Source organism: Rhinoraja longicauda, chromosome 7 (genome assembly GCF_053455715.1).
Source record: "Rhinoraja longicauda isolate Sanriku21f chromosome 7, sRhiLon1.1, whole genome shotgun sequence".
Classification (NCBI taxonomy): Eukaryota; Metazoa; Chordata; class Chondrichthyes; order Rajiformes; family Arhynchobatidae; genus Rhinoraja; species Rhinoraja longicauda.
The window spans coordinates 17,455,774-17,476,800 of NC_135959.1; the positions used below are offsets into that span (position 1 = coordinate 17,455,774).

The 21,027-nt window shown below is 41.7% G+C and overlaps 1 protein-coding gene across 4 annotated transcripts in view; it reads left to right on the forward strand.

The window, feature by feature from the left end:
• Positions 1-4,004: 4,004 nt before the first annotated feature.
• LOC144595114 (ankyrin repeat domain-containing protein 10-like) overlaps positions 4,005-21,027 on the forward strand; it is a 55,364-nt gene continuing 38,341 nt past the window's right edge. For 2 of the 4 annotated variants that reach the window (XM_078402181.1, XM_078402185.1), the window contains exons 1-2: positions 4,005-4,250; positions 18,788-18,940. In XM_078402181.1, the coding sequence (XP_078258307.1) occupies positions 4,059-4,250; positions 18,788-18,940 (345 nt within the window). In that variant the 5' untranslated portion in view covers positions 4,005-4,058. Of the gene's footprint in view, positions 4,251-4,311; positions 4,403-6,877; positions 7,813-18,787; positions 18,941-21,027 lie in introns of those variants that run through there. The other 2 variants (XM_078402184.1, XM_078402182.1) reach the window with 2 other exon arrangements.

Here is a 21,027-nt window from a genome sequence, read left to right on the forward strand (position 1 = left end):
ATTCCTTCTCTCCAGAGATGGTGTCTGTCACGCTGAGTTACTCTAGCTTCTTGTGTCCACCTGCATAAAGTCTGCCCCATCCCTACAAATCCTACCCCATGTCCCTCCATCAAACGGCTTCCTATTCCTCAGATTCCCCTGCAACCCAGAGTCTGCTCTCCTGGCAAACTCCACAGAACCCATCCCACAGAATCACAGATTTGCAGTGGACCCCCCTCCCTTCATGAAACCTCCCCCCAATGTCCACCACTCAACTTTGCTTTTCTTCAGAGTTCCCCAAATACCCTATTATCTGATTGAATGGTGCCTATTGTCTGATTGAACAACAACCTTCCTCTTAACATCAGTAAAATCAAGAAACAGATTGTTGACTTTAGAAGAGGAAGGTCGAGCATCCACAATCTATCTTCATCGACAGGTTGGTGGTGGAGAGAGCCCACAACCTCTAGTTCCTGAGCATGCATATCTCTGAAAATCTGTTCTGAACCCAGCACATTGATGCAATCAAAAAGAAACCTCACCAATGCCTCTACTTCCTTAAAAGATTTAAGTATGCTGACTCTCTTGAATTTCTACAGGTGTACAGTAGAGGGCATATTGACTGTTGCATCACGGCCTGGTTTAGCAGCTCAAATGCCCAAGGATGAAGGAGATTATAAAAAGTGTTGAATATTGCCTGGTCCATCACAGGTTCTGACCTCCCCACCATCAAAGGAATCTTTTGGAAGTGCTGCCTCAAAAAGGCAGCCAGCATCATCAAGGATCAACACCATCCTGGCCACACTCTCATTTCACTCCTGCATTCTGAGAAGATATAGGTTCTAGGTTCAGGAACACCTTCTTCCCAACAATCATCAGGCTATTGAACACTATGAACTGCAACTAAACTTGTTTGTTTATTATATTATTTATTGAGGACCGTCAAGAGTGTTTTATTGTCACATGTACCAATATGGGGCAGCACAGTGGCGCAGCGGTAGAGTTGCTGCCTTACATTGCTTACAGCACCAGAGGCCCGGGTTCGATCCAGACTCTGGGTACTGTATGTACAGAGTTTGTACTCCCCGTTACCACATGGGTTTTGTCCATGATCTTTTGTTTCCTCCCACATTCCAAAGATGTACAGGTGTATAGGTTAATTGGCTTGGTATAAATGTAAATTGTCCCTAGTGTGTGTAGGATGGTGTTAATGTTAGCTGGTCGGTGCCATCGAGGTGAGCCGAAGGGCCTGTTTCTGTGCTGAATCTCTAAACTAAACAAAACTAAACTGTGTTTATAAATCTGTTGTGCTGCTGCAAGCAAGAACTGCTGTTTTGGTACATGGGGCAATTAAGCACTCTTGACTCTTGACATTCATCCACCGACCTTCTGTTCAAAGCTGGCAAAGAGTGCATTGAGCTCATCAGGGAGGGACCCGTTGCTTCCAGCGATACTACCCACCTTTGCTTTGTATGTCGCAGTAGAGAGCAAGCGTGTCATTGCCTCGGGACACCAGCTTGGTCTGGAATTCCCTCCTGGCATCCTTAATGGCTCTGCATCTCTTGTAGATACGTTTCTTGTCGGTTTTGATAGTTGTATAGCAGTGGCAAATGTGTTTGGGCTTCTGGTTGGACTGGAGACATGCTGATAATATTTTGCTAGCATGCTCAAGGTTGTTCCAATTGAAGCCCCCGTTATTATGAATAAAACCTCAGGGCATTTTGTTTCAAGACTATTGGTGACAGTCTGTGGTTCCTCAAGTGCAAGCTTAGCATCAGCTTGGGGTGGGATGTACACTGCTGTCAGGATAGCCAAAGTGAATACCCTTGGCAGGTAGTAAGGATGACACTGAAATACTGGGGATGCTAGAGACATGTCACTGGGGATGGACTTTGGTTGTTTTCTGTGGTGTTTAATCAGATGTTTCAAGAATCTAGTCACCTTCTTGTTTCTCTTTGAGTGCTTGTTTTACTATTTCCCCCTTCTGGTCTCCAACCTTCCTCTTCCAGCACTCGCTTCCCTTCTGCTTCACTCATCTTCCTGCTTCTGAATCTTTGTTCCTTGAAAGTCTAAGATATGATACAAGAGGCCAAAAAAAAGAGCAACTGCAGGCAACATTCAGAGTCCAGTGACACGTGGCCCTCAGTAGTTCTTATCCTAATGGCTTCAGTCTGTAACAACCTTCTCCTTCGACCTTCCATTTGAGCATCTTCTCCACCCGCTTGTTGTAACCTTACTTGACCTAATGGAGGATAAGAATCAAAAGTTCCTCTGGTCCTTAAATATATATAAAAACAAACAAACTATAATTGTGCAAAGATACAAAAAACTGAACCCCCACGTCTATGTAGTTCAGAGCTTATTTGGAGGTTGTAGTGTTTAATAGCCTAATGATTTAGATACCGCTGCTATGGGGAAAAGTTGCTCTATTTAATCTCATAATATCCCTCATAATTGTGTACTCGGTGACTCCTCAATCCTTCTCAGGATGCATCAGCTAATGACGAAAAGCCATATGTTCCTTATCTACCTGTGCTGCCACTTTCAAAGTTCCTTGGACTGTCTACCTAGGTCTCCATTATATATATATATATATATATATATATATATATACTGATCAGCCAAAACATTATGGCCACGTGCCTAATATGCTGTTGGTCCTCTGTGTACCGCCAAAACAGTGCCAACCCGACGAGGCATGGACTCTACCAGACCCCTAAAGGTGTCCTATGGTATCCGGTACCAAAACATTAGCAGCTGATCCTTCAAGTCCTGTAAGTTGTGAGGTGGAACCGCTGTGGATCCAGCACATCCCACAAATGCTCAATCGGATTGAGATCTGGAGAATTTGGAGGCCAGGGCAACACCGTGAACACTTCATCATGTTCCTCAAACCATTCCCAAACAATATGTGCAGTGGCAGGGCGCATTATTCTGCTGAAAGAGGCCACTGCCATCAGGGAATACCATTGCCATGAAGGGGTGTACCTGGTCTGCAACGATGTTTAGGTTGTAAAACAAGCAATCACAAATTGATGTCTACATGAATGGCCGGACCCAGGGTTTCCCAGCAGAACATTGCCCAGAGCATCACACTCCCTCCACCAGCTTGTCGTCTTCCCAGTCGGTTCGGACCAGACGGGCTGGCCTACGTTGCCCTCGCGCATCAATGATTCTTGGGTGGCAAACACCCTGTCGCTAGTTTGTGGTTTGTCTCTCCTCGGACCACTGTCGGTAGGTACTCACCACTGCTGACCGGGAGCACCCCTCAAGCCTTGCCGTTTCAGACATGCTGTGGCCCAGTCACCTCGCTATAACAATTTGTCCCTTGTCAAAGTCGCTCAGGTCTTTACTCCTGCCCATTCCTCCTGCACCCAACACATTAACTTCAAGAACTGACTGTTCACTTGCTGCTTAATATATCCCACCCCTTGACAGGTGCCATTGTAACAAGATAACCAATGTTATTCACTTCACCTGTCAGTGGTCATAATGTTTTGGCTAATCAATGTATAATAACAAGGCAGTGTAGATGCTGGTTTATGTCAAACATAGACACAAAATGCTGGAGTAACTCAGCGGGGCAGGCAGCATCCCTGGAGAACATGGATAGGTGATGTTTTGGGTCGGAAGATGGGTGTTATTTTAAAGTAAGAGAGACACCATCTATGTAAATCAATGTGAAATATTGATTGTAAAACAAGCAATCACAACACTCAAACTGTATATTGCCTTTCTGTTGACTGGTTAGCATTCAACAAAAACTTTTCACTGTACCTCAACTCAACTCAAGCGTTCAATTGTCCTGGCAGTTAAATATAATACATTCTAGATAAATACGTTTTGTTTTTGCTGAAGATGCTGTCTGACTCCAGTGTCCATCTCCGGCAGCATCCATGTAGGGAATGAACAGATTCCGGTCCGGGTTTTGCGTTGACGTGAATTTGAGTTTTGCTGTTGTTCCGGTCCGGGCGTTATTCGTACTCCGCCGCGGGCTTTGTGCGCAGCCGTCCTTTGTGTGGCCAGGAGCGCGGCGCCGAGCGGATAGTGTGGTCGCCTCTGCCGAGCCTAGCGCTGTAATGGCGGCGTGCGAGCGGGGCTTTTCGAGTGAGGAGCTGTTGTCGCTGCGCTTCCCGCTGCACCGGGCTTGCAGAGACGGCGACGTTGCGGCGCTGCGCTCGTTGCTGGCCGCCTCGGCGCCCGCCGACGTCGGCCTAGAGGATAACTTCTACGGATGGACCCCGCTGCACTGGGCCGCGCACTTCGGCAAGGTAAGGCTGGCGGGCGGGGCGCCCCGTACTGGAGAGCGCGGCTGAGCCGAGCCGAACCGAACCGGGGCACAGGCGGGCCCGGCGGCGTAGAGAGCCGAGTGGGCGCCGCGCCGCGCTGGGGCCGGGGTCGGGGGTGAACCATCCGGGCTGTAGTAAGTACATCGACGTGGTTCGTTTGCAAATACCGGCTTTAAACTTAACATAACCACAAACAATACACACACAACAACATGAAATAAAACACATCACAACCCCGTTAAAGCTGTTGCCCGACACCTTTCCCTTCGCCCTTGGGTAAACATGTCACACTGTCAGCCGCAGAAGCAGCGCTGGCCACTGGTTTACGGTACATGTGTGGACGGCGGACAACAGGAAAACCGAGGGATTTTAAAAGAGGGTCTGAATCAATCATGAGAGGCATAGACAGTGTGGATGGTCACAATGATTTTCCCCAGGGTAAGGGAGGGCTTAAATTATAGGGCATAGGTTTATGAGGAAGGATGTAGAAGGGACCAGACGAACAAATTTTCCACAGGGTAAGGGGTATGTGGAAAGAACTGCCAATGGTAAAGGCGGGAACAATTACAATACATTACAATTTGGGCAAAAAGATTAAGGGGACGGGCTAAATGCAAGCAAATGGAACTAGCTCAGAAAAAGGCAACTTGGTCAGCATGGACAAGTTCAGCTGAACGTCTTGGTTTCATGTTATATAACACAATGATTAATTAGGCTGAACTGAGTTATCTGTCCTCCCTGGAAACATGTTCAACTGGAACACTAATTTAATACTGCTAACTCTGGAATTCATTACGGCACTTATAATTAACTATGGAATAAAATGACGCAAGTAGTTTCATAAAGAAGTTGTGAATCTTTAGAATTTACTATTCCATAGAATTGTGGAGTTTGGCAAGCATCTAATTTACTACAAAGGTGTCAAGCAGTGCAAGGAGAGAATGGGGCAGGGTTATTGAGGCAAAGATAAGATTAGCCTGATCAAATTTAAAGGTGGAGCAGGTGTGATAGATTGACTGGCCTACTTCTTTATATTCTTATGTGATGGGTGACATAAGAATCTATTATGTCACAGGAAATGCCTGCAGATAGATGGATGTTATTTAAAATACAAAAAAACAGCAAAGGATGAAAATTGTAGGGCAGGCACCATCTGTGTAGATCAATGTGAAGTATTGATTTTAAAACAAGTAATCGTAATACCCATAGCGTGTCAGTTAGAAGTGTTCAATTATCCTGGCAGCTAAGGTAATGAATTATAGATGAATATTGTGAAATTTATGCTGCAGAATATTTCCCACATCTGGCGTGTGATTGTAATAGCCAGATATTAAAAATAAATGTAAATTAAATTTGCAGAAATCAAAACTATCTTAAAATGCTATTGTTTACCTCCATAGTTTTGCTGTTCTCAGCTCCAATGTCCACATGTTATGGAAAATTCTGTAAAAAAACAAGTACTTTAATAGCACCCTCCTGCCAGTGGAGGAGCTATAGTGATATCACAGTCTCGCAGGATAGCGACAGTGTGACAACTTTACATGGGCAGCTTCAATTATAAACACCGAGGAAGGAATAAAAAATGGGGGAGAAAAATTAGAAATAGGTCTAATGCCTGTTTAAAATGGAATTTCTATTACCAGAGAACTCCCTCCCCCCCCAAAACAAATCTCCATCTCAAACCCCGTGGTCTTACTTTGCCCATATCAAATACCCCAGGAGGACAACCTGTCTACAGTAATACAACTGTAAATATAAATATATTAATAGATAGGCCTTGGCTAATAGAAATAGGTGATCATCTGAAATAAGCTGAACCAATTTAGTATAGAACTACTGAACTCTGCCGCATGAGCTGCAGGAATGTAGATAAAACAAGTAGCTATATAAATTATAGGAACTAAGAAGCTATAATTATAAAAATTAAATTCTGTTCAGCATGTAACATAAATTAGGTTACTCCCATTAGGAAATCTCAGTACTGTCAGATTACCCAATTTGAGGCACTAAATTTTCTCACACATTTACTGGGCGTTTAGGAGCACCATAGCGTTGAGGGAGGGGTCAATGCATAGGTGATCTCTAATGTGGGTGGGGGAAGAGGTAATCAGGTACTTGGTCAACTTACAGGATGTGTAGAAAGTACATGGCACTTTTGACAGAAGGAGTTTGCGTCATTTCCAGTGGAAGTATTTTTTTCCTGGGTTGTGGAGCTTGTGGCACTTGTGAAAATTGAGGAGAGGGGAGAATAGCGCTGTGCCACAGTGGGACATTTCTCTGCAAGGCTGTTATGTGACAGAGTGTGACTTTTGGAGTGGTGTCATGTAGTACTGTAATAATGGGATGTAGGACCACATGTCAGCATACATTCTCAGTGAGGGTAGTAGGTATCTTTTCTGGGTTTGGAGGTAGACAAAATGCTGGAGTAACTCAGCGGGTCAGGCAGCATCTCGGGAGAGAAGGAATGGGTGATGTTTTGGGTTGTGACCCTTCAGACGGATGTCAGAGGAGGGGGTGGGACAAAGATAGGATGTAGTCGGAGACAGGAAGAATAGTGGGAGAACTGCAAAGGGGGAGGGGATAGAGGCGGGAAGCAGGGACTACCTGAAATTAGAAAAGTCAATGTTCATACCGCTGGGGTGTAAACTGCCCAAGAGAAATATGAGGTGCTGTTCCTCCATGCTGTTCTCTGGGTTTGGGGTTGTGTGGTGTTACATTATTTCAAGGGAAGGGCTCACGGCCCTGGGTCATCTTTGAGATGTGGGTCTTGCAACATTGGGTCTTCTCCGGGGTGTGGTGATCACAGAGAATATGCAATACCTTCGCTTTCAGGTGTGGCACATGGGAACTACCCAGTATGATCCAATTCCCACTGCATTGCATGGAACGTTCATCTTTACAGAGTATAAAAGAATTGCTCAAGATTGGTGGGGAGCAGGGGTCAGCTTGGAAAGGAGTCAAGGAAGCCATGATTAGAATTAAGCCATGAAGGAAACTCAGAAGCCATGATTTAGTTGACAAATCAGGTTTAAGTGTTCTTGTGGCCCGCTCTAACATGAGAAGTATTGACATCCCTAGTCACGGCATTTAGTCATTTATGGCCTTCTTCATAGAAGAACAGGTTTGAAATGTTTCTGTTTCACTTCCCCAGAATTCTGCAAAGTTACATCAAATAACTTCATGTTAATAATACTTAGAAAATTAACTTTTTACAATAATATACATATTTAAGCACATTACTACATCATTTAACACAACACTTCTGCGTAAGGCTGTTAGTTTACAAATTAACAAGACTGTATAAAGTGCTGCCCTTCCTAATTCACTTTGTTCCTGTATATTGTTTTAGGTACGCTCTAACCTTTTCTTTGTATAAATTGTTGTGAAGATTATTAGGTACTGGATCGCAGTGCTTGAAAGTACAGGTTGATTGGTTGATTACAGCTTTGAAATTTGATTGATACGCTGCGAGGCGGGCTATCAGAAGCACTGGAGCATTCATTCTCTGCTGCTGACCAGCTCCAGGACAACCGTTTGTACAGAGGTAACATCATTTAAAGCTAGACACTGCAAGGAAGCGAAGGATCAATGTGTTCACCCAGTATATTCAAACAAGAAACCTTGTGGTTCATGCTGAGCATAGAAATTGCTAAGTTAATACTGTGGTGATTTAAACAAACTTATCTGGTAGTTCTGGGCATCTATCTTACGATGGATGTGAAATCAATGTAAACAGTTCCTTTTAGACATACTGGGATGGTTTACAGGTATGAAGGGGTTATAGTAATGAAGCAGCTCTTAATTTTTTCACTCTAGCTTAAACGGTTAATGATGAATTGAATGGGGGTTTTCCACTCTTGAGACAGGAAAACAATGATTAGTTCTCATCATAGATAACAAAACCAATCTGCATGACAATTCAACAGCAGGTTAGTGAAATGCATTTTATGCATAAGGAGTGAAATTGCTGCTAAAAGAAATAAGTACCTCGGCAATAGGTTGGACTCCATAAGTGTGCTAGATACTAGTTATTGATGCAGGCACTACCACATGGTTGATGAACTGAATGCTTGCTCTTTGTTAAAATAATCTGAGATTCTTTTCTTTTATTCTAAGCAGAATCAATTCCTAAAATCCAATTTTCTTTATGCAGTTGTATATTACACGCAGCTAAAGCTTTTTATTTCCCTGACCTTGACGAATTAGCATCCTGATATATTTGCATTCTAAGAACTTGCTACATAGTCTACAAATGGGTTTTAACAAAGAAATTGTTTAACAAACGGTGTTGCCCAGTGTTGTAGCACCTGCTGTGTTTCTACTGGGGACATTGGCATTCTCTTCAATTCAGGATTACCCGTTGACTACAGCTGGCACTGAAGCTGCAAAAGCCCCTTTTCTATTGTTGAGTCAACACAGGCTGATTGCTTTTAATCATTTTTCCAAACAGTGGGGCTCTGACAAGTGCTGTAATCGCTCTTGGAACTGCAACATGAAATTTACTAGGGGGTACATGAACCAAAGTGTACTCTATTCCTTCCCCCCACAGGCAATGCACTGCAAACATTTGGCATATGATACTTAAAACTGCATTTGGAGAAGTATTTTATCAATGAGTTTTGCATATCCAGAACTCCTTCTTCTTTGCCAACCATCCTTCCCTCTCCCAAAGTCCCTAAAGGGAAAAGGCTGAGAGGACAATTTGCATTTTTAAGAAATGGATCAATAGATTTTTTGTTGGATTGGGATATGTGCAATACAGTTGCACACATCACGGTGATTTGATTTTATGGAGAATTACTTTTATTTTCCTAGGTTAGTGGGTAATGGAAGTTGCAAACTTGAGCACCCCTTCACAGAGAGTACAGAAAATTGTTTGATTCAAAGAAACAAAATAGTTAATTACGAAATCCCATTACCACCTCAAATCTTGTGGCAATATGTAATTCCAAAAAAAGTGTTGGACACCCCAAAGGTGCATATTCTGTATTTCCATTATAAATTGGCTCATTTTTGCCCTGAATCATTTCAAGTAAGGGTTTGTGGGGCAGTATTTATAAAGGTATCTTTGTCACTTTATGATAAGAACTTTGGATTGGAGGTCAATAGCCTGTGAATCCAATAGTCAGGTTTTGCAATGTGATGTTTTTCTGACTGGTGTCATTACACTCCTGAGGTGCTCTGCAGAGTATAGAACAGAGAAAAACACAGCCGCACTTGAAAGTTTATATAACTCAATCAGCCATTCCTTTATATTCTCCTCCAATGCCTGCTTGCTTCCTTCTCTCCCTCCTTGAACACTCACAGCTCAGATCCAATATCTTCAGTAAAGCTCACTTCATACTCTGCATCTTCTCTCAAATTTGCCTGTGAACCTGGTTTTAGACTGGGGTGATATGAGAATGTTTTCTGCATTCATTTCACCTCTTCCTTTGGAGCCTTGTGTTCATTGATTATGTCTGCCTCAGCCCACTTCTTCAATAAATCCTGGACTCTCCTCCTTATGCGACTAATTCCATAAGCTCAGATAGGTTACCTTTCTATGTGACCTATATCTGGATATCCTGTCTGTTGAATGGAATTGTGCACTATGTGAGAACTGAAACAAACTTTAAAATCTACCAGTAGGGTTTGTTTGCTCTGCCTCTGGCTACTAATTCAAGATCTGGTTAACTTTCTGAACTGCCATGAGCTGCGTAGTGATTTCGGCAGATTGCAGTTAATATCGTTGACAAATCATCTCTTCTTGTTGAAGCTGATTATTTTCTTCTTGTGTTTGGTATCCCCTGGCATCCAAGCCAGGATTCCTCTTGTGATCTGTACCACCACCAGATTCATTGCTTGTTCGCATCAGTTGCTAGTTGTGAATCTTACATAAGTAACAAATTAATCAAGATGTATTTTGGGAAGCCTGATAAAACCACTCGTATCCTTTTTTCTATTATTTAATTCAACTTCAGTTAATTTCATGATATGTTTTGGTAGTTTAATCGAGTCAGTAGTTCATGGTGTTTTGAAAGAGGAGTAAGGTTCTGATCTGTGTGCTCTTAATTGATGAGGGTTGTTTCAACTTGCTATTGCAGCTGTTTTTGATCAAAGCTATTTTTAACAATGAGATTGTGTTTGTGAAAATATCTAAACTAATTTGTTACCAACGCATCTGCACTAATGCCATTAAGATTGAACTGTAAAGAACATTAGTTTACTTCTGAGAGTTCACCAGTTACGATAAGCTCCTGCCTTTACGTTATTCAAATATGTCCCTACAATTGAATTCTAATCCTTTCATTTCGGAAATAAATAATAAATTAGTAGCAGAAATCAAAATAAGAACAGACTGTTGGTCGCCAGTTGATTTAAAAGAACTATGACTTAATTTATGGTAATTTCTTCAGTCAAAAATGAAGCTACTTTGTGTAACAGGCATTGTGAATTTATTTATTTCCACCTCATCCACCCTTGTACAATTTTTAAAGCTTCTACCACAGAAAATCGATCAGTTTGTTTAGATATATAAGCTCCAGAAATTAGCCCGTTAATGTGCTCAAAAATCTAAGGGAGGAGCCAGCCTTTTAATTTAAGTAGTTTTTATCTACAGTGCCCTCCATAATGTTTGGGACAAAGACCCATCATTTATTTATTTGCCTCTATACTCCACAATTTGAGATTTGTAATAGAAAAAATCACACGTGGTTAAAGTGCACATTGTCAGATAATAAAGGCCATTTTTATACATTTTGGTTTCACCATGTAGAAATTACAGCAGTGTTTATACATAGTCCCCCCATTTCAGGGCACCATGATGTTTGGGACACCGCAATGTCATGTAAATGAAAGAGGTCATGTTTAGTATTTTGTTGTATATGCTTTGCATGCAATGACTGCTTGAAGTCTGCGATTCATGGACATCACCAGTTGCTGGGTGTCTTCTCTGATGATGCTCTGCCAGGCCTGTATTACAGCCATCTTTAGCTTATGCGTATTTTGGGGGCTAGTACCCTTCAGTTTTCTCTTCAGCATATAAAAGGAATGCTCAATTGGGTTCACATCGGGTGATTGACTTGGCCACTCAAGAATTGACCATTTTTTAGCTTTGAAAAACTCTTTTGTTGCTTTAGCAGTATATTTGGGATCATTGTCTTGCTGTAGAATGAACTGCCGGCCAATGATTTTTGAGGCATTGTTTGAACTTGAATAGATAAAATGTGTCTATACACTTCAGAATTCATTATGCTACTACCATCAGCAATTGTATCATCAATGAAGATGTGAGCCAGTACCTTCAGCAGCCATACATGCCCAGGCCATAACACCCCCACCACTGTGTTTCACAGATGAAGTGGTATGCTTTGGATCTTGGGCAGTTCCTTCTCTCCTCTATACTTTGCTCTTGCCGTCACTCTGATATAAGTTTATCTTCGTCTCATCTGTCCACAAGATCTTTTTCCAGAACTGTGATTGCTCTTTTAAGTACTTCTTGGCAAACTGTAACCTGGCCATCCTATTTTTGTGGCTAACCAGTGGTTTGCATCTTGCAGTGTAGCCTCTGTATTTCTGTTCATGGAGTCTTCTGCAGACAGCGGTCATTGACAAATCCATACCTGACTGCTGATGACTGTTTCTGATCTGTCGGACATGTGTTTGGGGATTTTTCTTTATAGCGAGAATTCTTCTGTCATCAGCTGTGGAGGTCTTCCTTGGCCTGCCAGTCCCTTTGCGATTAGTAAGCTCACCAGTGCCCTCTTCTCAATGATGTTCCAAACAGTTGATTTTGGTAAGCCTAAGGTTTGGCTGATGTCTCTAACAGTTTTATTCTTGCTTCTCAGTCTCATAATGGCTTCTTTGACTTTCATTGGCACAACTTTGGTCCTCGTTGATAAACAGCAATAAAAGTTTCCAAAGGTGATGGAAAGACTGGAGGAAAGACTAGGTGCTTAGAGCTCTCTTATACCTGCATTAAGGAACCACAAAACACACCGGAGCAATTACAGATGCCTGTGAAGCCATGTGTCCCAAACATTATGGTGCCCTGAAATGGGGGGGGGGGGGGGGGAACTATGTATAAACACAGCTGTAATTTCTACATGGTGAAACTAAAATGTATAAAAATGGCCTTAAATGAAATCTGGCAATGTGCACTTTAATCACATGTGATTTTTTTTCTATTACAAATGTCAAATTGTGGAGTACAGAGGCAAATAAATAAACGATGGGTCTTTGTCCCAAACATTATGGAGGGCACTGTATGTTTAGACTAATTGGGTACCAGTAATCCTCCTTTGATGCTTTTGTTGTGCAAATTGTATTGTTTGGGGATTACAGGCAGTGGCCCTAACATTGATGAGGATACTAACTGAATTTTTGGCACAGAGCTATTTGGCCCTTATACCCTAAACGGGAAGGTGACTTGCAACTGTTAGGATCTTGCCGCATGTGTTAGTAGGTTACAGTATTGTTGGTGAGTTCTCATATTGCTCACTGTGGTTACAAATAAAGCATTCCGAAGCATCTTTTTAATAGTGGGTGGAGGCCAAGAGTTCAGAGATAAGGTGCTGATAAAGCAAATTGCTTTGTGTTGGATAGTGTTGAGCTTCTTGTATATCATGCCTGTCACATTGGATTAATTGTCTGAACCTTTAAAAAAATTGATGAAAGTAATGCAGAACTAGCAGCTGGAAACTCCACAAAGATTAATACTCAATATCCCGAAACATGTTGAATTTAGTTTATTGTCACGTGTACCGAGGTACAGTGAAATGCTTTTGTAACATGATAAGCAGTCAGCAGAAAGACAATACATGATTACAATTGAACCATCCACAGTGTACGGACCATGATAAAGGGGTCTAGGAAAATAACTGCAGATGCTGGTACAAATCGAAGGTATCACAAAATGCTGGAGTAACTCAGCAGGTCAGTTAGCATCTAGGAGAGAGGGAATGGGTGACGTTTTGGGTCGAGACCCTTCTTCAGACTGAATAATGTCAATGTGAATAATGTTTAATGTAAGATAAAGCCAGTAAAATCTGATCAAAGATAGTCCAAGGGTCTCCAATGAGGTAGAGTCAAGTTCAGGACTGCTCTCCAGTTGTTGGTAGGAGGGTTCACATGCCTGATAGCAGCTGGGAAGAAACTGTCCCTGAATCTGGAGATCACATTATGAAAGAAGGGTGGCAGTATTAAGGTGCATAAAGGTGATAAATCCTTGGGAAGTAACTTCGGACATCATGGGAAGCAGGAAAATAAATTACTGGGATCCTGGCAGAGATTTTTGTACCTTTCTTAGCCATGATTAAGGTGCTGGAAGGCTGTCGGTGGCTTATGCTGTACCTTTATTTTAAAATAGATGCAAGGACAAGCCAAGCAACTACAAGCTATTGAACTAACATAAGTAATGGGAAAGCGACTGGAAGCAATACTGAGAGGCAGGATCAGTCAGCATTGTTTTTGTATGGGAAATTGTCTCATGAATTTGACTGAGGTTTTGGAAGGGCTGACCAACAGGATTGGCGAGTACAGGACAGTAGACATTATCTACATAGACTTTAGCAAAACCTTTGACAAACTCCCACTTAGGCTGGTTGTGTAGGCTAGATCACATGAGATCCAGGGTGAGCTAGCCAATTGGTTACAAAATTAGCTTGAGGATAAAGTGGTGGTGGAGGTGTGTTTTCAGATTGAAGGCCTGTGACTAATGGTATGCCATAAGGATTGGTGCTGGGATATCTGTTTATTGTTGTGTACACTAACGCTTTAGATGAGAATGTAAGTGGCATGACTACCAAAATTAGTCGTGTAGTTGACAGTGAAGAAGGGAATCACTTGAGAAAGCAACCAAAGGAATGGTTGATGGAATTTAACTCGGACAAGTATGAAGCATTTTGGGAAGTTAAACTAGGATAAGACACACATTAAATGTTGGGACCCTGGAGAGTCTTTTTGAACAGGCCTCGGGATACAAGTATATAGTTCTCTGAAAGTGGCAACAGGGGGAGGCGATGATAAAGAAGGAATGTGGAACGCTTGCCATCTTTGGCTATGGCATTTATATTGAGAAGTTTTGTTACAATTGTACAAAAAAGGAAGAGTTGTGATGTCATGTTACAGCTGTACAAGATGTTACTGAGCCGCCAGTTGGGGGACTACACAAAGATCTGGTTGCCTACTATAGTAAGGATGTGATTAAGCTAGATAGCATGCAGAAACTATTAACAAGGATGGTGTCAGGATTGAAGGGTTCGAGTTATAATGAGAGGCTGGATAGGCTGGGACTTTTCTCCGTGAGGCAGTGGTGACCTTTAAGATCATGAGGAGCAGAGATAAGGTGAATGATCCCAGCCTTTTTCCCCAGGGCAGATGAATCCAAAACTAGAAGGCATGGCTTTAAGGTGAGAGAGGAAAGAATTAAAGGGAACCTAAGGGGCAGATTTTTCACACACATGGTGGTAGGTATATGGAACGAGCTACCAGAGGAAGTGATAGAAGTGGGTATCATTTCAACGTAAAAATGATATTTGGACAGATGCATGGAAGTGAGGGTATAAAGGGATTTGGGCAATACACGGGCAAATACACGGACTAGCTCTAGTGGGCATCTTAATCAACATGGTCCAAAGGGCCTATTTTCAAGTTGTCTCTGGAATACTGCGTGTTACTGGAGTGCTTGCTACCAATTAAATTGTTATCTCTGTAAATATGTTCTGAGTCATTGTTTTATCTTTCTAGTTTTCTCAATAATAAAAGTGTTGACTGTTCATAGCCAAAATTAAGAATCGAGTGGTGTTTAATATAGTGCTAGGTGAATGTTAAAATTGAACTTACAACTTGTAGTGTATCCTTGGCTGGCTGCATGAGAGAGAGATGAAGGGAATACCTAATTTGGGGTTTGCATGGTTGACGTTCAAGGGCAGCCTGAGACATTGAATTTAAGAACAAGACATGCTGCTTGGTAATGTAAACTAGTATAATGTCTAGTTTGTTTGCAAAAAGTAGCCAATGTCAGATTGATCAGGTTTCCTGTTGAGTTTACTTTTAGGTTTCTGGGCACTTTCTTTTTCCTTGAAAGTAGTAAAATCAAAGTGGGTTGGGAATAGGACATTGGACAGTCGAAAGGTTATTTATCATTGGGGCTTGAAATGGGGGGGGCAGGGGGGGGGGGGCGAGAGGGTCCCTGCAATCAGTCTTTTGCATTCTCCACAACTCATTGTAGGATTCTCAGGCAGGCACCTTCTACTTTAACCGAGCTTGTAGTCCTGCTGATGCCTCAGTGCTGTCCTATCTCAGGATTGTACTGTCAGAGGAGCAGTCTCAATCCAAGGCTTCATTTTCTCATTTGGGAACATACATGGTCCCATGGAATTATTAGAAAAGTGCAGGTGGGTTTCCCTGAGGCCTGGTCAATATTTATTGCGGCATCACTGGAAAATAGCAATTGTCTTTTTACTTAGCTTGTAATCTGTAGGATTATGTATGGTTCTAGCTTCCATAAGAAGTTTGGAAAATGCATCATGTTTTTCTGCTAGGCTGGTGTAAAATGGGAATTGCAATCAGATAGATCATGCAAGTTTCTGGTAAATGGAAGCAACATTGATTTATTAAAATCTTGTTTTAATACACAGTTATTTGTTGACCTTGCTAAATTGTAGTGTGCTGAATTGACTTGTGACACGTGGTAGCATGGTCCACAAAGTTGACAAAGAAACTGTATTAGAAGAATATGGCTTTTGAGTATGTGGTGTGTACGGGTGCATCTGCAGTGAATAACTTAGGCAATATTGAGGAGCTAATCGTGACGAATCTGACATCATTCTAATGGAATAACAAAATGGGAACAAGCAAATGTTGTCTATTTATTGAATGATAGTCGACAAGTAGCTGCTTCATCTGGAGATTGTCTTTGCTAGTTTGCTCTTTCCTACGAAAGGCATAGCCTTGAAGTGTAACCTCAAGCTCTTGTACAATTCTGATGTTGTCAACTTTTCTTTTAGTAAATTGTTTCGTCAGCATGAGCCTCCGATTAGAGGCAACTTGGAATCGTATAAAATTCTGCTTGTGAATAAAGGAAGTGAATTGAAGGAAACAAGGAAGTTAGTGTTTAGTTTAGAGATACAGCGTGGAAGCAGCCCCTTCGGCCCACTGACTCCATGCCAACCAGCGATCACCCGTACACTAATTCTATTTGACACACGAGGGACAATTTATACAAGCCAATCAACCTACAAAGCTGCCCGTCTTTGGAATGTGAGAAGAAACCGGAGCACCCGGATAAAATCCACGTGGATGCAGGGGAAACATACGAACTTCGCACAGCACCTATGGTCAGAATCGAACCCGGATCTTTGGTGCTGTAAAGCAGCAACGCTATCACTGTGCTGCCCACGTTACTGTAACCTGTTAGAGAATCACTGTCATCTTCTTCAATGGATGACCTTCTTCAGCTCACCATGCCTGTTCTGTCTCCATTCAGTCCTCTGATCCACTTTTACCTTATTAGATCAACAGTGCCATTCTAGATCTGAAAATCTCACTCTTCAAAGGTTTTTTCCTTAGCCTCTTCCTACTTTCAGAAAATTAGTTTAAGTCAGTAATTCATATGTGCATTTGCTTTTATAATGTAAGGGAATTAGTAAACATCAAACTTAATTGAAATTATGTTTGATTCAAAAACTAAGTTGAATTGATTCAAAATTTCTGGACTACTAGAACAATTTCCTTTTTGACTTTCTTGAATGTTGGGATAGACCCTGCCTCAACTACCTCCTGTGGCAGCTTGTTCCATACATCCACCACCCTTTGTGTAAAAAAAGCTACCCCTCAGATTCTTATTAAATCTTTTCCCCTTCACCTTAAACATCTGTCCTCTGGTCCGCGATTCACCTACTCTGGACAAGAGACTATGCATCTACCCTACCTATTCCTCTCATGATCTTATACACCTCTATAAGATCACCTGCGCTGCAAGGAATAGAGTCCCGGCCTGCTCAACCTCTGCCTATAGCTCAGACCCCCTAGTCATGGCAACATCCTGTAAATCTTCTCTGTATCCTTTCCAGCTTGACAACATCTTTCCTCTAACACGGTGCCCAGAACTGAACGCAATACTCTGAATGTGGCCCCACTGACGTCTTATACAACTGCAACATGATTTCCCAACTTCTATACTCAATACTCTGGCTGATGAAGGCCAATGTGCCAAAAGCCTTTTTGGCGTGAGAAGTCTAAAAATCCCATTTTGAAGTAACTTAAAGTGGATTGATCTCACAATGCTGGAACCAAGCATAATTAGCAAATGGCTGCTCCCTTTGTTGTCAACTTGTGCATTTCTGTAGCATCTTTCATGATCTCGTGATGTGAAGTGCTTCCGTGAAGAATTTTCTAAGTGAAGTACTATTTATAATGTAGAAAATGCAACATCTTGTTTACACCAGTATATCATAAATTTCAAATCGCTACTGACCTGATAAAAGGGTGATATTTATTAAAGTTTAATTATTGGCCAGGAAGTTGGCAAGAATTTTCCTAATCCAAATTGTGGCCTTTTGACTTTACATCCATCTAAGAAGATACTTGGGAATTCGATTTCATGTCTCATCTGAGACCTACGAATCATTCCTTCAGTTCCGTTTGGGAGCACTGGCCTGGATATTTTTCGACTCATTTTGAGTGGGACTTGAAGCCGCAGCTTTCTGAATCGACCACTACCTGATGAGTAAGAGTATAGCAAGGGAAGGAGATGGTAGTTTGTTGCTGGTAGATAGGACGAGTAGGTAGGAGAAGTTTAATGGGGAACTAGGAAATGATTCGGTTCCATTGTTCAGAATTTGATTCCAAATCAAATTGTGCAGTGTCTCTTGGCATGTGTCATTGCTTTCATGAAACACTGACATGTGTTCTCTTTCTTTGCCTGCATTATAACGTTAGCAGGATTAACAAAGAAGACACCTCCTTATGAAAGGTCTTGCCAATCATGCTTTATTTTATTTTATATTCAGCCAAAATGGAATATTTTATCCAAAGACCTTATTGTTTATTTTCTGAATTAGCTTTAGTCATGGCATAACGGATTTCGATCATAGCTAGCTGAAGTCTTCAAGTTAAATGACTAATATGGTCACCATTAGTTAAGTGTCCGTGATCAAAGTTACAGACGCCATTGAATGTGGCTTCAGTTGCCAGAGGTTGTCTCTTGAACAATTAAAAGTGTTTGGTCAATCACGTAAAGGTGGTTTTCAAAAGAAAATAATCTATTTTTAAGGAAAGGTTAAAATATCAGCTGTGACATTACTGGGGTTAGATGGTTTAATGCAGAGGTCATTTATGGCAAGGTTTTCACTTAGTTGTTGAAGTCTGCGGTGTGGTATTGCTTTGACCAGATTGTTGGTATTTAAAACAACACTCTGCTGACTAACTAGAAGTCCATGACACTGTATTACTTCCATTGTTAAATTTAGGTATACAATCATTGCATTGTGGTTTCACTTAATGAAATGATCATTTACATTATTCTCTTCTTTTTGTAGCTGGAGTGTATAATGCAGTTGGTGCAGACAGGAGTTGGAGTCAACATCACAACAACACGATTTGCTCAGACTCCAGCGCACATTGCAGCTTTTGGAGGGCATCCTCAAGGCTTGTTGTGGCTGATCCAAGCAGGAGCAGATTATAATATGCAGGTAAGTCCACAGGTAGTCGAAGGTAACCAGAAATAGCTCCTAGAGTCTGATCGCTATTTGACCAGATCGTGGCTGATCCGAGCTTTTACCTTAATACTTTCCTGTCTAATCCCAATCACCCTTAATTCCCCTGAAGTCCAAAGAACCATTTATCCTAAGATTAAAATATACTTAAAGACTCAACACCCACAACCTTTTGGAATAGCGAATTCCAAAGATTCACAGCCCTTTGACAAAAGAACTTACTCATAGTTCTATGCTCCTCAACTGAGGAAATGTCTTCACTGTCCCCTCAGAATCTCCATCTTGTGTCTCATTGTTATAAACGCAGGCGAGTATCGCCCCATGTTGCTTGATCTTTTCTCATAGAAACATAGAAAATAGGTGCAGGGGTAGGCTATTCGGCCCTTCGAGCCAGCTTATATGTATCCCGTTCCTGCTTTTTCCCCATAATCCCTTGATTCCTTTAGCCCTCAGAGCTAAATCCAACTCTGTCTTGAAAACATCCAGTGAATTGGCCTCCACTGCCATCTATGGCAGAGAATTCCACCGATTCACAACTCTCTGGGTGAAAAAGTTTTTCTTCATCTCAGTCCTAAATTACCTACCCCTTATTCTTAAACTGTGACCCCTGGTTCTGGACTCCCAACATCGGGACCAAATTTCCTGCATCTGGCCTGTCCAAACCCTTCAAAATTTTATATGTTTCTATAAGATGCCCTCTCATCCGTCTAAATTCCAGTGAATATAAGCCTAGTCGATCCATTCTTTCATCATCTGTCAGTCCTGCTATCCCGGGAATTAACCTGGTGAACCTACACTGCACTCCCTCAATAGCAATAATGTCCTTCATCAAATTAGGAGACCAAAACTGCACGTAATACTCCTGATGTGGTCTCACCATGTACAACTGCAGTAGGACCTCCTTACTCCTATACTCAAATCCTCTATAAAGGCCATCATGCCATTTGCTTTCTTTATTGCCTGCTGTACCTCCGTGCTTACGTTCAGTTTATTTGCTCACAGGACATCTCCCATGCACCAACAGGTCAATAAAATGTATTTCTATACTTTTATCCAGAGTGGATATCTTCATTCTGCACATTATTCCCCACCTATTTGCCTGCTCATTGAATATGTTTCTATCCCTTTAGCAAATGTATGGCAATACCACCACCAGCAAGTTCCCTTCCAAGTCGATCAAGATCCTAACTTGAAAATGTTTTGCTATTCCTTCATGGTCGTTGGATTTAAATCCTGGAACTTCCCAGCCAATGACATTGGACATACAGTTACCAGAAGGATAGCAACTATACCAGAAGATGGGTCAAAACTACCCCAGGAGCATTTAGGAATGGACAATTAAATGCTGGTCATGTCGGCGATGCCGTTATCCTGCAAATCATTAAAGAATTATTCTCGACTTCCCTGCCTATCTTCGAATTATCAGCAAACTTGGATTAATTATACTCTGTCTTCTTTAAGTTGTTAAAATGACTTGCAAAGTACCTGAACCCATCAATGATCTCTGAGGCACTGACCAGTTACAGTGTTCAATTGGAAAATTACCCATTTATCCCTTCTCTGTCTATCCCAATTCTATATCCATCCTAATGTTAACCTCAATCCTTGTTCTGTAAACTTTTATATAACAGCTCATGCTTTTAGGAAAGGTAGTGCACTGCTAAGTCATAGAGCTATCAGTCCCTTTGGCTCAACTTGTGTATGCTGACGTGCACGGCCTATACCCTTCCAAAGATTTCCTGTGTTTGTACCTCTCCAAGTGCTTTTAAAGGTCATAATTGTATCCGTCTCTTTCACTTCCTCGAGCAGTTACATCCATGTACACTCCACTCTGTGCAAAAGTTGTCCCTCGAGTCCCTTTTAAATCTCTCCTCTCTCATCTTAAACTTATGCCCTCCAATTTTAAAATCCCCGACCCTGAGGAAAAGGCAATGTCTAATCACCTTACCTATTGCCCTCATGATTTTATATATCTACAAGACGACCCGTTGGGTTCCTGTTGTGACGCAAGATGAACACGAAAGTATTAGATCAAAATGGTGATCTCATCTTGTGTATATATA